This window comes from Microtus oregoni, unplaced genomic scaffold, assembly GCF_018167655.1.
Source record: "Microtus oregoni isolate MIOR12 unplaced genomic scaffold, Mior012 000003F_ref0000135, whole genome shotgun sequence".
Taxonomy (NCBI): domain Eukaryota; kingdom Metazoa; phylum Chordata; class Mammalia; order Rodentia; family Cricetidae; genus Microtus; species Microtus oregoni.
Genome location: NW_024543062.1, coordinates 56,141,275 through 56,158,107, shown reverse-complemented (window position 1 = coordinate 56,158,107; position 16,833 = coordinate 56,141,275). Strand labels below are relative to the sequence as shown.

At 44.1% G+C, this 16,833-nt stretch overlaps 1 protein-coding gene across 1 annotated transcript in view; it reads left to right on the top strand.

Moving 5' to 3' along the window:
* Nckap5 (NCK associated protein 5) overlaps positions 1 to 16,833 on the top strand; it is a 769,956-nt gene that overhangs the window by 595,306 nt on the left and 157,817 nt on the right. Inside the window, exon 9 of the mRNA XM_041648822.1 lies at positions 7,510 to 7,629. Coding sequence (XP_041504756.1) covers positions 7,510 to 7,629 — 120 coding nt within the window. The remainder of the gene's footprint in view (positions 1 to 7,509; positions 7,630 to 16,833) is intronic.

Here is a 16,833-nt window from a genome sequence, read left to right as displayed (position 1 = left end):
TAGCATGTCTACCAGCTGCAAAGAGAAAATACAACCATTGCTTGTATTTACTTATGGCCTGTCTGCATGTGTGGGTTTGTGCACACTATGGCATGAATATGCAAGTCAGAGATTCTCTCCTTCTACATTGTGGGTACCAGCTTGACAGTTACCCATTTGCCATCCCACTTGCCCCAGCTGTCTTATACGATGACATCTAGCCTCCATGAGTCATAACACATCTCCTTGCAAAGACTTTACACAGAGCCACACCTATGAAAACCGGTAAATAGGTCTTTGCTGTAGGTAGGTGTCAAGGACAACTGGCTGTCCTTTAATACGGAAGAAGGCAAGAGCCAGATGGTGAATAAACCCAGATTCCTGCCACAGTATACCTAGATACCTTTTTCTTTCAAACCGTTTGATTTCTCAGCTGTCTCCTACTTGTTGAAAACTCTGTGCTCACTTTATTCCACAGCAGAAGGGGGAAAGGAAGCCTTTGCAGCCCTGTGCATAGCTCTTGAAACACTTTGTCTTGTCTCTTTAATGGTGCCTCGGGGGCCTGGTACAGTACAGAGGAAAGCAGGGTCCTTTAGGTCAGCCACGAAAAACTAGCTGCATAAATCCAAGTAATAGGAGGTAAACACATCCCTGTACTGTAGTGCAGGTGGGTTGCCAGGCACACAGAGACGAGCTACTCCTGGATGGTGTGCACCAGGGATTTCACCAAGCAGGAAGTCATGCTGGGGTTTCTGGGAGTCCACGGGTCACATTCTGCCAAATACATGTCTCCTGGTTCTTAGAGGACTCTAAAATTGCTTCAAAAAGACAAAGAATTCTCCTCAATAATGAGCGTAACAGGGCTGTGGCTACAGCTCAGTGGTGGAGTGCAAACCTAGTGTACACTGCTTCGTATCCCCAGCAACGCATAAACCTGACTCCCTGGCACAGGATTTGTAATCCCAGTATGCAGGAGAGGGGGCAAGAACATCACAAGTTTAAGGTCATTCTTGAGGCTTGAGTCCATCTTCAGCTACATGAGACATCTCAAAAAAATTGGAAATAAATGCAACCGACATGCAAATGAGAAAAATTAATTCTGAAGGCAGATGTACTTGGCACAGGTTATATGACCAAAATTGAGGGTGATTTCTCTCTCTCCTTTTTATCTCTCTCTCAAACACACATGTACACATACCCTTGTATTATGTCATAGGTGAATGATGTTTTTATGTTTTACATTTTTAAGTTACGCATGTGTGTTTTGTGTGTATGAATGAGTGTGCGTGTGTGTGTGTGTGTGTGTGTGTGTGTGTGTGTGTGTGTGTACAGTATTCTCAGAGTCCAGAAAAAGAAAGTGAATCTCTTGGAGCAAGAGTTGTGACCTGACCAACATGGGTACTGGAGACTGAAGCATAGCCCCCTGGAAGAGCACAGGCTCTTAACTGATAAGCCACCTCTATAGCCCTAAGTGATTCAGTTTTAGGATGTGTCATCCCTTTTGACACACAGAAGCCACTCTCCCATGGCTTCTGGTCTTTTGAAGTCTATCCCAAACCAACATTTTTTCACCAGGCAAGAATGGCCCAGACCAACAACATGGACAGGAAGCCTAGGATTTTGTTCCTGTTTTCTGCCACATTGTCACATACTCTACTGATCAAGAACTCAGTTTCTCTGAAGAGCCTCCCTTGGTAAAGTGTTTGCCTTCTTGCACAAATGTGAGAAGAGAACCTGGATGCAATTCCCAGAATCCACAAATAAAAGCTGGGCATTGTGACACACAGCGAGCTGGGGAAGCTGAGACAAAACTGGTCCCTGGGCCTTACTGGCTAGACAGCATAGCTTAAACAGCAAGGTCCAGGTTTCAGTGAGATCCAGTCTCAAAGTACGGAAGAAAGGGACAGCACCTGAAGAATGGCACCAGAGGTGTCTTCCCCCCATACTCATATGTGTGTGTGTGTGTGTGTGTGTGCGCGCGCGCGTGCCTGTAGACACACATGTATCTGTACACACACGAACTCGCACACATGCACAGAACCTGTTCTCCTTTTGATCAGTAGCACTAAAGTGACTATATTAGCACTTCCCACTGACATTTGTACTGCCAAGTCATAGTGCAAATAAAGTCAGTAACCACTTTGTACGTTTTATCATCAGCAAGTCAATCACATTGCTGACTGTATAACTCTTCTAGCTTCTCCAACAACATCTTTCCACTAATACCAAGTTGGAAGAAATCAAATTTTCCCTGGAGTTAATTTTGCTCCCCATAGACAATCTTGGCTTACCTTTGTGCTTGTAGAGAATCCAGACACTTGCATGGTGCTCTTCTTCCACGGCGTAGAGGGAAGCTGGCAGATGATATATTCCAGTTTGCGGGTAATTCATATAGAATGACAAATACAAAATACACAATTTTATGGCTTGAAAGACCCTCATGCTCCCACATATTTCGCTGTCAGGGAGGTACCATTTGACCATCTGTGTCCCCTTCTGCCGCAATGGCCTCTCTAGATCCAGTTACTAAAAAGGCCCTGGGTACGTTTATAAGCATCCACATATATTCAATATTTAAAATCCACGTTTTGAGTCCTTTTTTAATTTTGTTCAGTGTGCAACCATGTGTAAGAATAGGGAAACACTTTGTCCACAATTGGAATTGCTACAAAGTGGCAGAAACTGTATATGGTCTTACCCCTACACCATTGTGCCCACTTGTTAGCATTCAACATTCAGGGACTTACTGGCTCCTTCCACGTATATCCACAGGAGTGAAAGGTATGTGATGAAAGCCACTACAGAGATTGAAACCCAAGGCTGCTTGTGTTAGTTGGTTTCATCTGTCAGCATGGGCCAACCTGGGAGGAGAATTATCTAGACTAGGGTCAGTCGGCATTTGCGGGGGGGCATTGTTTTAGTTATTGATTGGTGTAGGAGGACCCAGCATATTGTGGACATCCCATTACCCTAGGCTGAGCCCTGAGATGTGTGAGAGTCGGGGAAGGTAACTGAGTTATCAGTAGCAGCAGGCAGGTGGGCTGGATGCATCATCTCTCCCTGATTTTGAGTGTAGACATGATGTGACCAGCTGTCTCAAGCTCCTTCCCCACAGATAATGCACTGGAATCTGGCATTGTAAGCCAAATGAACCCTTATCTCCTCTAAGTAGCCTTCTATCAGAATATTTTATCACAGCAACAGAACTAAAACCACAACAGCTAATTATAGTCTCAGGGGATGAGACAAAAGGTCAAGATAGCCCGTGAACATTAAGAAAAACCTAGGAATGCTGTCGTGTTCCCTAGCAAAAGCATTCAGGGCCTGCTGTATGTTGAGCCACACTATAAATTAGGAAGCAAGGTATCTCAGAATGGATCTTACTTTGAACCTTATTTCATAACTAGCTGTCAACTAGTTTTATAATAGCTCCATTTCCTGTAATTGCATAAACTGTTCCGCCATCCCATGGATTAAGGACGGCTTAATCTGGTCCTCGGGAGATGGATCAGTGCTTGTCTCTACAAGCATGCAGACCTGAATTTGATTCCCAAAACCCATGTAAAAAGCCAAGTGCGGTGGCATACACTTGCAATCCCAGCACTAGAGAGGTGAGAGAACTGGAGGTGGGTGGATCCCTGGGGCTGCTAGGTCAGCCATCCTAGCGCACTTGGCGAATTCCAGGCCATCAAGAGATCCTCTCTCAGACGAAAATGTAGAACACAGCCGAGGAATGACACCCCCAGCTCTCCTCTGCTCTCCACAATGGACACATGAGCACCACACACACAAGCACACTCACAGTGGCTTAACATCAGGGCTTTGTGTTGAAGGATGGTTGTTCCATTAGCCACACAAAACTCATTGCTTCCTCTTACCCTGACTCAGGCACGCATTCATACTACCTGCCTGGCCTTTTAGGTGCCTGATGTTAAGACTGTGTATCTGGGGTGTGGCCTGCCTTTCCATGGAAAGACAGTTCTCTATATAGAAGTTCTGGAAACCTTAGCTGAGAAGGGGACATCAATGAAAGCCCCCAAGGAGAGCCATGACTAAACGAGCTTGCAGCACCTGACCCAAGGAGCAAGTGACACATCTGAGCTATCGAAAGCTCGAGTTTACAGATGTGGTACCTCAGTTTACAGATGTGGAAACCAAAAACTCTTTTGCATAATTCAGTTTCTCTCTCCTCTCTCTTGTCTTGTTTTTGTTGAGGGAAGGTGTCTCACCGCATAGGCTGGCTGCCCAGAGAGCCCCAGTAATCTGCCTGCCTCCACTTTTACAATGCTGGGGTCACAGGCTCTTGCTGCCATGCCTCTCCTTTTTACATGGGTGCTGCAGATGATACTTGGGTCCTTATGGTTGTGTGGCAAGTACTTTACTAAATGAGACATTTCCTTGTCCCCTTTTCCATTTTCTATCTGAAGAAACACACATCTGTTTTGAGCAGAGTACACCCTTAAGTCTGGCTTAAGGAATCCAAGAGGAGATAGATGGTCCAGCCTTTGCCACTAGTGACAATGCCAGGTTCTGGCATGTGAATAATGTAGTGCCATTTCTCTCCAACAGCTTTGCCAGGGAGCTGTTCTCAGTCTTGGTGTCGGTGCTCTGTAACCAGCAGAGTCTAAACAGCTGCTCTGCTACCCAGCTGAGATACTAATATATCACCTAGTCCTTTATGTCAATTGGCTTCCAACCCTGAGCACAGAGCAAGCAGACAGACAGCTGCCACCTCCCGCCAAGACAGCCCAGAAGCAGTCAAGGAAGGTTGTTTTGCTGTCTCAGTTCCCTCGCGTTGTCTTTCTGTGTGTGCACATGGGCACACGTGTGTTCTATTAAGCCTGGAGGTAACAGAAAAAGACACCAATGGCTGTGATGTTCAGTCTTGAATCACCTACTATGCAAATCTCTGGGCAAGTCTGAGAGAGTTTTTACGTCGGTTTAATTGAAGAGAGGAGTGATAATCTAAATGTGGATAGCGGCTTTCCATGGTCTGGGATCCTGGACTGAATGAAATGGAACAAGTTAGTTGAACACCAGCGTTCATCTCTCTCGGCTTCCTGCCTGTGCGTGCAGTGTGACCCGCTGCCTCATCCTCCTGTCCCCACCCTCAAACTGTGAACCAGAATACATTCTGATTTCCCTAAGATGCTTCTTGTCAGGAATATTTTCCAGCAATTTAAGTAACTAACACAGCAGCTACCCACAGGTTCTGTGAGCATTATAAAAACATTAAAGACCACACAGGCAGCTCTATCCTGTCACAAACATCCAGAGCAGCTCAGTTGCTGTCAGTGACCATGGACTGATATCTTGTTCTGCATCTCCTTCTCCTTACCCCATGCTGGGCTGGACAAGCCAATGGTTATCAATCAAACTGTCCCCAGGCTCCATGACTGTGTTCCTACGAATTAACCTTGACTGTTCCTTGAATAATAGAAGTGGGCATTGAAATTCAGATGTTTGTATAAAAACTCTCTTGTAGAGGCTGGAGAGGTGGCTCCCTGGATAAAGGCACTCCCTGCCAAGCCTGATACCTGAGTTTAGTTCCTAGGACCTTCTTGTTGGGAGGAGAGAATCAACTCCCATGAATTTTCCTCTAACCAACACACATACACTAAACACAACACCCCTCCTAAAATCAATGAAAAGAAAATAAACTCAGCAGAAGACATCTTCGTTTCTGTTATCTTACCACCTGAAGAACTGCCTGGTTTTACCCTTGTGCTACTAGGCGGTTTCACTGCTGTGGTCTCAGGCCCCATTTCTCCTTACAAACCCAAGCCTCTCAGTCTGCATTTCCTTTTACCTACTGCAAATCAGAGTGCATGTGTTTTCCCAGCCAATGGGCACTATTAATATTTATCTACCCCACAGTCGGGTTTTATTAATTGCTTAATTAGTAGTAGTGAAAACAATTAGTGTTGGGAGCAGAGTGTTATGTGCATGCTGACAACAGAAATTAGCATAGGCGATAAGCAGAGGTTCAATGCTTTAAAAAATGGTGGTGCACCCACAGACAGAATACATATACTTCTGCTTCTGGCCTCTGCATTGTCTTCCTATAGTCCGCATTCCAAGCGTGCATCTGCAACAGGCATCAGCTAAACTCTGTGTATGGGATTCACACATTTAACTAGAAAAGATGAAAGGAGTGTGCAGTGTGCAGGGAGCCATACTCTGAAAGATTTCTTTGCCCCATGCCGTTTCACAGAGCCAGTGCTGCAGAGCATGGTAGAGCATGCTCACACTCAGCCACAGCTGCCCTATAGCTCTCGTGTGCAAAGCAGGTTGATACAGGACAGGCTTCCCATTGCTATCATGTCAGCCCGGTATTTCCAATCTGTGTGAGCTGCATGTGTCCCAAGGTGGTTGTAAACACTGACAAACTCATGTCACAACATGAGAAGGTTAGGGCTGGAGAGATGGGGTGAAGTGCTTGCTTCTCAAGTATGTGCAGATGAATTCACATGCCCAGAACCCATGTCAAGCTAAACAGGGAAATGGAAGGTTCGGGGACGAGAACTCCCAGAAGCCAGTTAGGGTCAGCAGCAAGCAATGAAATCCTGTCTCAAAGAAAGTGGAAAGTGAGGACCAAAAACCCAGGTTGTCCTCTGACGTCCATATATACTATAGCATGCATGCATCCACACATACTCATTACATACATACACACCTATCTCACCTCCATGCATACATCATGAGATAAGGTATGACATTCAGTGAGATACCTTATCTCAAAGGAGTAAGGTAAATAGTTATAGAGCAGAACAGCTTGTGTCCTGTTTGGTCCTCCACACACATCCATGCTCACACAGCCACACATGCACATGGACACAAACACACAAATACATAATTGAAGTGGATGGCACCTAAGGAACAACACTCAAGTAGGCATCTTTCACATACACGATCATATATGTGCTCATATATCTGCATATGTATATACTGTTGCATGTACATGGAAGCACATGCACACACACATACACCCTTCCATTCAAAGTTACCACTTCCCACTAAATGTATCAATGACTTCATGAGTCACAATGCTGAGATTCTCGACTCATTTCCCTAAATGACACCAGAAGGTTCCATCTAAAGTGGTAGTTCCTTTAGTTCGTCAGTTCTTTATTTGCTGTAAAAATATTGTTGTCTTTGTGGTTTGTGCTTTATGATTGCTTTTATGGAGACAGCGAAGAAACATAATACATGGGTAGAAACATAAATTGACTTTATATTACTAAGATTTACTGCCTTCAAAAATAGCAGCCTGCATTAATGCATTTCTGATTTCAAGGTGCTTTATTTATTTATTTTTGTACAATCGGGCTTCCCTGATCCTAGCAATTCCATCAGACAATAGTCTATGGAAGAAAATGGTTTTTAATGACTTATTTTTCTGGGTGCTCTGAAGAACAGAATGGTATTTTCCCCCCTAATGTGTCTGAGGTATCATATGAACTATGGCTGTGATATGCAAAGACATCTGTCAGTCAAACTGCCTTTCCCTCCTTACTGTGTTTGTCGTAGGACCTGAGGGAGGAGTGTGTAAAGTTGAAGACCAGAGTGTTTGACTTGGAACAACAGAACCGGGCGCTCAGTATCCTGTTCCAGCAGCGCGTGAGACCAGCTTCCGATGTGCTTCTCCAGGTATGTGCTTATGTGGAAAATGGCCTTTGCTGCCAACATGCCCTCAACCGGAACTTGCTTGCATTCAAAGCTGGCCAGCCTCCCCAGGGGTAAGGTATATTGCACCATTGCACCAAAATCCCAACGGCTCGCTATCTCAGGTGGTGTCATTAAAATGGAGTGTCTCTCAAATCCTCAACTTCTGGGAGTTGCATTCTTACAAAGAACAGCTCCACTGAGACGAGTTCACAGGCGACAGTGTCACCTGGGCTGGAGAGATGCCACAGACACAGTTAAGCGCTTGCATTGCATGCATAAGGACTTGAGTTTAATCCCCAGAATCTACATTTTAGAAGCCAGGTGTGGTGGCATGTGCTTCGAATTTCAGGGGGAGAGGCAGAGATAGCTGAATCTTTGCATAGCCAGTTAAGTCAAATTGGTGAGTCCCGGATAAAAATGAGAGACCCTGTCTCTAAAAACGAGAACAATGTCCTAAGGAACAAAACCTCAAGCTGGCTTCTATACCCAAGAACACATGTACACACACACACACACACACACACACACACACACACCCTCACATGCATAGGTACACACTCACACAGAGGGCCCAGAACATATTCTCCAATAAGCTGAGTGGAACCATGGCATAGAGTTGAGGAATGATGGCTTTGGGGAGCATCTTTATTCCCCGTGCATTCTGCGAGAAGCGCGGACGTTTCCTGAAATGCTGAAGCACGCATCTTTACCTCAAGCTCACTATTAACACAAATTGCGTCTGGGATTTGAGCAACCTGGTGCTGTGTGTGCAGCATCACTTCTCTCTCCCTCACCTCGCTTCCTGGATTGCACCCCAGTGTCTCTACAGGGCTGCTCCACTACAGCTCTCGATGCGCTCTGCTCTCAGGTACCTCCTCAGCATGCAGAGTCCTGGAAAGTCAAGCCATCTGTTCTATTTTGAAGCCTTGAAGCCGACAGTGACAGAAATGACACATGGCAGGGAGTACAGGACTTGACACAGGACGCTAAAGGGTTGACCTTTGCTCTTCCCAACCCTCTGCTCCTGTTAACACACACACATTTCCTCAGCTGGTTCCCCTGAACTCTGCTCAGAGCTTTTCTGACCTGTCTGTCTAAGACTGAGGGTGCTTTCACAGGGGCATCTATATTTTGTGAGAGTTGACTCACGAGTTGCTTGGTCTGATTGACTGGGATTGAAGGTGACCAGGAACCTTTTGATCATTGAGATGGTCCTGTCCAGCACCAGAGCCTCTGTCTGTGGAGGACTATCTAAATTCCTACTTGATATGTTACAATAAACACTGGGGAGATGGTTCAGGGTGTGAAGTACTTGTTTGCAAGCATGGGGAAATGTCCTCAGAACCTCCATAGAAATAAAATAAAAATGGTTGTGGGACATGTTTGTAATTACAGCATGAGGAAGATTAAAAATAGGGAAGAACCTGGAGCTCACTGACCAGTCAACATAGTGAGCTAATCACCATGGTGTGGGCCAGCAAGGAGACCTGGTCTTAGAAAGGTGGATGGCAGCCTCGGGAATGCCACCTGAGGATTGGGGGTCTTCGCATGCACACGTGCACACACGCTCATGATGTGGGAGCACACACAAATTACATTAAGCTAAAGTTAGCTTCCTATGCTCCAAACCTTAGGTGGCTAAACTGGAAGACACTATATTGGGCATTGCCTGAGTAAAGTTCCATCATCACAGGGGATTCTCCTCGACTTTCTTCTCAGCGCCTGAGTTCCTCTTCTATCCTCTGAATTTTGCCATTAAAATCTTAGTATGCTCTGAGGAATTATGGGAAGTTGCAGTTCATAGAAGGAAACAGAGTTAGTAAAACAGTATCAATAGTTACACCCACCCCCAAACTGAATAAAAGAGTGCTTTGAAGAAGCTCTCTTATAAAGTAGATCTCATCGCAGAAATTAATTTCCTCTCTGCTTTATCTGTTGGAACATAATTTATAATTGATGACTCAAAAGTTGTCTGCAGGCCACGGGAAGAAACTGTGTGTCTCCATTTTGCTTCCTGGACCTGACCACCATCAGTGTTCATCATCGCGGACCTTGAAAAGCTCCGTTTCTTTTGTGGTTTTGCAATCAAGATCCAATATTGCAATTACCTTTAACAGCTGTTGCCTGCTCATGAATTTTTCTGTTTTGCTTGTTCTAACTCAAGGCTCTTCTGGAACAGTGTTTAAGGATCCACAGTCCCTGTTTATAAATACTGAGAGTTTATTTATAGAGTAAACACAAGAGCTGAAGACAGTGAGTGCACCATTTCCATCGGCCATCACAAAATTCTGTCGCGCATATTTAAGTGACCGGGACAGATGATCCAGCTGTCCACAGACCTCGGAGTCTATTTATGGGGAATTTTCAGCTCTCAAAGTTTATATGTTTCACCAAAAATTTTCAATTCCCCGAGCCATTCTACTATAAGTAACCCTTGCTAAAGGTAGACCATGTCGTTGTTTGCTTTCAATTGTGGTAAAGAGCATGTCCAAAACTCAGCGTGGGAATGAAAGGGTTCCTTTCAGCCCTCAGTTGCAGTCCACCAGCTAGGGAAGTCAGAGCAGAAACTCAGGGCTGGAACTTGGAAGCAGGAGATGAAGGCAAGGCCATGAGGAACCATGTTTGCTCCTTGCTTCTCATGGCTTGCTCAGCTTTCTTACAGCACCCAGGACCACCGGCCCACAGAGAGGTCAGCCCTCCTACATCAGTCATTAATCACGACAGTACCCCACAGATTTGCCTAGAGACCAGCCAAGCTTATAGAAGCATATTCTTAATTATGATTCCTTCTTCCCAGGCGTGTCTAGGTTTATGTCAAGTTGACAAAACCCAGCCATCACAGGCTGTTAAGAGACCCATGAAGAATAATGATAGACTATAATGAGGACTGAGATGATAATGTTAAATTGTCAACTGGTTAGAACCTAGAATTAGGTGGGAACAGAGACTCAATGAGGGACTATCTAGACCAGGTTGGCCTATGGGTGTGTCTGTAGTGGATTGTCCTGATTGCCTTAATTAATGTGGGAGAACACAGACCACTGTAGGCAGCACCATTCCTTTGGTCTGGTCCTCAGCCTTTATATGAGTGTCTAGCTGAGCACAGAGCTTGCATCCATTCTTTGTTCTTCACTATGGATGCAATACGACGAGATGCCTCACGTTCCTGATTCGACTTCTCCACAATAGTGGGCAGTGGCCTGGAATTATCAGCAGAATAAACTCATTCTCCCCTAGATTGCTTTCTGTCAGGATAGTTTACAGCGGCAACAGAGGAGAAACTAAAACACCTGCCGTCCACTACTGTCATGGTCTCACTCAGGAAGGAGCGGGATTTGTGGTCGGTCTGGTCTTTATTTCACTCACAACTTAGTTGTCTGATGTTGCTTTGGGGATTAAGTGAGAACAAGTACTCACCATGGAGATAAAAGAAAAACTGCCTGAGCTTGCTTTTCACCTTCTGACACTTGGTAATTCTTTGTCGAATGGGAGAATGAATGTGTGGTGAATCCACCCCTAGAGTTGGCAGGGTGATTTGCATAAACAGAAGGGAACTTTGTGCTCTCTCCTTTCTGAAGTTTTCTCATTTCATATGGATGCCTGAGATCCTTTGTGGCTGTGCAGAGTGTGTCCATCCAGGCTGTGGAAGTGACTGTGACTGAGAAAGTCCCGGGTGGGGCACAACAAACTGTATGCACTTGAACGCCAAAACTATAGACCCGATAGCTGCTCCCCGTGGACTCTGGAGGAAGTCCTCCCTGTGGATATCAGTTTGTCTTCTTGATGTTTTAGAAAACTTTTAAGTTTTCCTCTGTAGAAGACTGCTCAATGATTCTTAACCATTTGAAGTAGCCACCTAAACAGCAATATAAAAAGATGATTAGATTCGTGGTGACTTAGTTAAATAAATTATAAGTAATAGAAAAAGACATTGGTAAGTCACAGTCAATTTTGAAAAAATAAGGCTGGATATAAGAATTAGCTGACAGGTTCTAGTAACTTACAAATATAGCAGGAAACCAGGCACAGAGGTGCCTGCCTTTAGTCACAGCAGTCGGGAGGCTGAGGCAGGAGAATCTTTGATATCATGGTATCAGGGGCATCATAGGCAGCATAGTGACACCCAGTGTCACAAACAAAACAGAACAGTGCCAACCACTGAACACAGCTCTGTCCACTGTCAAGGCCCAAGAACACGAACCTAAGAATTAAAATGTTGAGCTTGATGGTGAACTGCCTCCTGATTCCATGGTGTGCAGTGATGTCTCTGGGAGTAAAGATGGTAGTAAATGAGGTTCTGTTCAGATAAGAATGCAAATTAAATTCTAAAGAACCAAAAATCTAGCATAGAAATAGCCAAAGCTAGATGATTCAGTGGCTACTGTTTCTTCTTCTAAGTCACACTGAATGTTGTCTACTTCCTAACTGTGTTTTTAACCAATTGGATTGAAAGTTCACCAAAAGTGAGTTATTTCAGTAACTTGTTTTGTGTATAGAGTACATATCACAGTAATTATGGAATTTCAGACTTAATAATGGGGAACTGGCAAGATGGCATAGCCTGACAACCTGGCTTTATGCCTAGAACCCATATAGTAGAAAAGAGAATTGATTTCCCAAGTTGTTCTCTGACCTCTATATATTATGTCCTATGACAGACCTGCCCCTCAAAAGGTCTTAAAAATTAATATTGTAATTTTATATAGACTGTATTATCCAGTGGATATGGTGGGTATAAGTGGATTATTTCTCTACACCAGATCCAAGTGTTTGCAAGTCCTCTACAAAGGCAAATGGCACCAGAGGGCTTAGGATCATATCAAATATTGTTGTCTAACTATAACACAATTACAGGCAGTAGTGAATTATATTGCATGGAGGGAATCCTGTATGTGAACTGCTCTTCAAATGTTTGTCAGCTTCCTCGTTTCTTTGGTTATTTGTTTATTAAGGAATGCAGTATTGACTCCAGAGCTGCATGCATGGAACAAGCATTCTACAGCTAAGCTACAGGTCAGACCCTCAGACGGCTTTAAAGGAAGACTCCAGCACTATTATCTCTAACAAGAACCCATATGGGCTCTAACAAAACCTGGCTGAACAAACATGCAGAGATCACCATGTTACCTCATGTGCTGCAAAATTTAGAGCCTTGATCAGTCTGATCTCTTACAGTCCTATGAGATAGGACCCAGCATTGCCTTCATTGTGCAAGCAGGGATACAGGCAAACAGAGGCTGAGTCACACAGCTGTGATTGACAGGGTAGGATTCAATGTAAAATGCTAATGAAATCCACAATATCACTGCCCAGCTTGGCCTCCATTTGGCTCTCCCTAGTTAGGGAATTTCTGAATACATAAGAAGTATGGTGTGTCTGTGTGTGTGTCTGTGTCTGTGTGTGTGTGTGTGTGTGTGTGTGTGTGTATCTCTCTCTCTGTGTGTGTATCTCTCTGTGTGTGCCACACGCATGTATGGCAGCCAAAGGTTAATCTCAGCTGTCCTTATCCAGCTTCTTTTTGAAAACCAGGTCTCTCCTTGCCTTGGAACTCAACAAGTATAGCCGATGAGCCCTCTCTTGAGCAAGAAAGAGTCTACAGAAGAAGCAGGAAAGGCCCCAGAGTTTAGAGCACCTCCTGACTCTGCTCTGCCAGCATCAGTTTTCTTTATGAGTTTCTGGAATCGATCATCTCTGTCCCTTGGCTACTTGAATGCCTGCTACAGAGGCAGCTTCCACCCTGCCCTGAAACTCTGATATCTAATTTAGAAGGATCCTCAGGGTGATGGGGGAGCACAGCTTCCTAGCAGTTTGGAGATGCTGAGATGGCGGTGTAGCTGCCGGCAGTGAATCTGACGTTCAGCGTCATCGGAGGGCCTTGATGGTGCCATTATGAGTGCCCGTCAGATGTGAAAACATATGGAGAGGGTCCATCAGGGATGCTCTCTCACACACTCGGCACCGGGAGGATATTAACTTGTCAGAGGACTAAAAATGGCCTCTCTGTGAGATAAGGGACACTGAAAGATCACACAGCTCCTGCAGGGTCAAACTTTCAATGACAAGATGACAGCTTGGATCAAGAGAGTACCAGTAGAGGCAAGGAGAAAGGATCTTCAGGGTTAGGGCAGAAAATTATTCCCCCCATTCATACTACAGCCAAAACTCTTAATGAAACCACTTCACCCTTGATAGTGTCATTTTTCTTTCTCTGCCCCCACCCCGGGCCATAAATACTTCCACTCTATGGAGAATATGGTAGATTTTCCTTCTCTAGTACCTTTCTGTTTGCTATTTCTTTGCTCACAATGCTACATCATCCCAGCTCATCGCAACCAGGTCACCTCTCTTTGTCTTCTTGAACCACAAACATCAACACCTTGTTAATTTTATGATCTGCATAGACACCAAATTAGATTGGAAAGTGTCAAATCTCAGTATCATTTCAACAAAATATTTTATAAAGTAGCAGTGATTTAATATTGGATGACAATTTTATGGTGTTGGTAGAAAAATTAACCCATCTCAAAACTTAAAAATTATGTGTATCATATAGGAGAAAAGCCGAGGAACCATATGAAAGAATATCTACCCAGAGAACAGTTTTGAAAATTAATTTTTAATTTACATTTTAATGTACTTAGCATAAAGCATGTTAAAAATTTTCTGAACATTTTAAAATGTTAACAAATTAATCACCCATTAACTTAAAGATACTAGGTTTTCTCTACTTTATTTAAACAATATTAGCCATTTTCTGTTGCAGGGTAAACTCACCCAGATCTTCTAGCTAATGATTTTTTTGGATTACATCTTCCATAATTTCTACTGGGAAATGAAGTCTAAAATAAGATGATATAACATCTTATAGAGAAATGGATTGGCAATTATATACTGTACTGGGCTTTTTCTTTTGGGCCACCAACCAACTCCCAAGTCATGACACGGAGACTTCTTATTATGAATGCTCAGCCTAGTTTAGGCACATTTCTGGCTAGCTCTTTTAACTTAGCCCACTTCTCTTTATCTACCTTGTGGCTCATGGCTTTTTACCTTTCTTTCTTTTGTATATCTGACTTCCACTGATTCCCTATGTCTGCCTGGCTTCTTGCTTCAGGCGTCTCTCCTCCTCTTGTTCTTCCTCTAGTCTCCTTCTTCTTGAGCCTAGATTTCTCCTATTTATTCTCTCTGCCTGCTAGCCCTGTCTAACCTTTATCTACCTAGCTGTTGGCCATTGAGTTTTTTATTAGACCAATCAGGTGCTTAGGCAGGCAATGTGAAACAGATGCAGCACATCTTTACATAATTAAACACACATCCTTATATTGTTAAACAAATGCGCGCAAACCAACGTAACACATCTTTACACAGTTAAAGGTATATCCTACAGCATAAACAAATGTAATACATCTTTGCTTAGGTAAAATAATATTCTATATCGATATACTGCCCTTGCTGAGGATGCATGTATAGTTTCCAGCACCCTCATTGGGTAACTCTAGCTCTAAGGAATCTGATGCTCTCTTATAGCCTCTGAAGGCAACTACACACACACGCACAATTGGAAGTAAAAAAAAAATTTAAATCTTTGAATAAAAGTTATATAACAAACAAAATAGTATGTGAGTGCCAAGAATTTAGGAAAGACAGCCATTTTTCCCAGAGTCTGTGCTCTAAGCTAGAGCCTGTGGTAGAGTGATGGCCAGAGCCAGCGGGGTGCCACAGTGGCAGAAGGTGGACAATTTGGAAGGGTCCGGCACAAGGCCTGGAGGAGGAAGCCGTGCCTCGGAGTGAGTCCGTGGCTATAGAAGAGTTTAACTGGAAGCTGGAGAGCATCTTGTGCAAATGCAGGAAGGAGTCTGCATCCCCATTTGCATCTGTGTGCTCTTCATTGGCTCTTTTTCTCTCCTCCCTCAACAGCCACATCTCACTCTCTCAGTCCAGCCTGCACTGAATGATTTCTTTAAGTGTGCTAAAAAATGTGGTCTATCCTTCTGCCCTCATTGTTGTGTTGGATGTGAAATGTGTCCCCCAGGCGCCTGTGTTTAAATTCATGGTCCCCAGAGGATGAAGCTCCTTGGGAAGGTTGTAGAGCCTCTCTGGATGAAATGAGACATTGTAGTGTTTGTGAAGGCGTGCTCTTGAGGTTTTACCCCCTGGTCCAACTTCCTGTCTGTCCCCTGCCTCCTGAGCATGGAAGCCGTGTGACCAGCAACCTGGTGGTCTAGCTGCCTTGTCTTTCTTGCCATGATGGACTGTATCTTTTCCCAAACTGTGAGCACAATTTGCTTTGTCAAAAGGTGTTTTCTTATAATAACAAAGTAACTGACACACTCTTGATCTTTTTTCTTTCTTCATGTGTGTGTGCATGCAAGTTTGCATGTTTGTAGATGAATATGTGTGCAGAGCTGCATGCATATGTGTTTGTTTACATGTGGAAGCCCAAAGTTGATGTCAGAAACCATCTTCCATTTCTCTCCCACCTTATTCATTGAAGCAGACTCTCTCAGACAATACCAGAGATTGACTATATGAACAGTTTTGCCAATGAGTTTACTCTTATTTGTTTGTTCATTTTGGGTTTTGGTTTGTTGCTTGCTTTGTTTTGTTTTGTTTTTTTTTTTTGAGACAGGGTTTCTTTGTGTAGCATTGGCTGTCCTAAAACTAGCTCTGTAGACCAGGCTGACCTTGAATTCACAGCGAGTTACCTGCCTCTGATTCCTGAGTGCTGGGATTAAAGGCATGCACCACCACCGCCTAGTCCATCTTGCTCTTGAGATCCCCTGTCCCCACCTTCTGAAGCTGGAATGACAGGTGAGCCACCACAGCCAAACAGCATTTACATGAATTTCCAAGGCTCTGAGCTCCAGGCCTCATGCTTACATAATGCACACTTCAACCATTTCAGCTGATATACTATGCATTCTTAATAGAAATAAGAGGTATTTTTTAAAACAGCCTTGTTCATGTGCAGTGACCAAATCCTGTGCTACGATCAGGACAGTCAACACCATTCCCCATTCATATGCAGTGGTTCAATACTGTGCAGTGAGCAGGACAGTCGGCACTGCCCCCATTCATGTAAAGTGGCCAAATACTCTGCCACTTAGTGCTGCTTAGGAACATCAGCACTGCTATGGGAGGTGGAGGTAGTCTGAGATTGCTACTCTCTACTTTCTTAGGGACAAG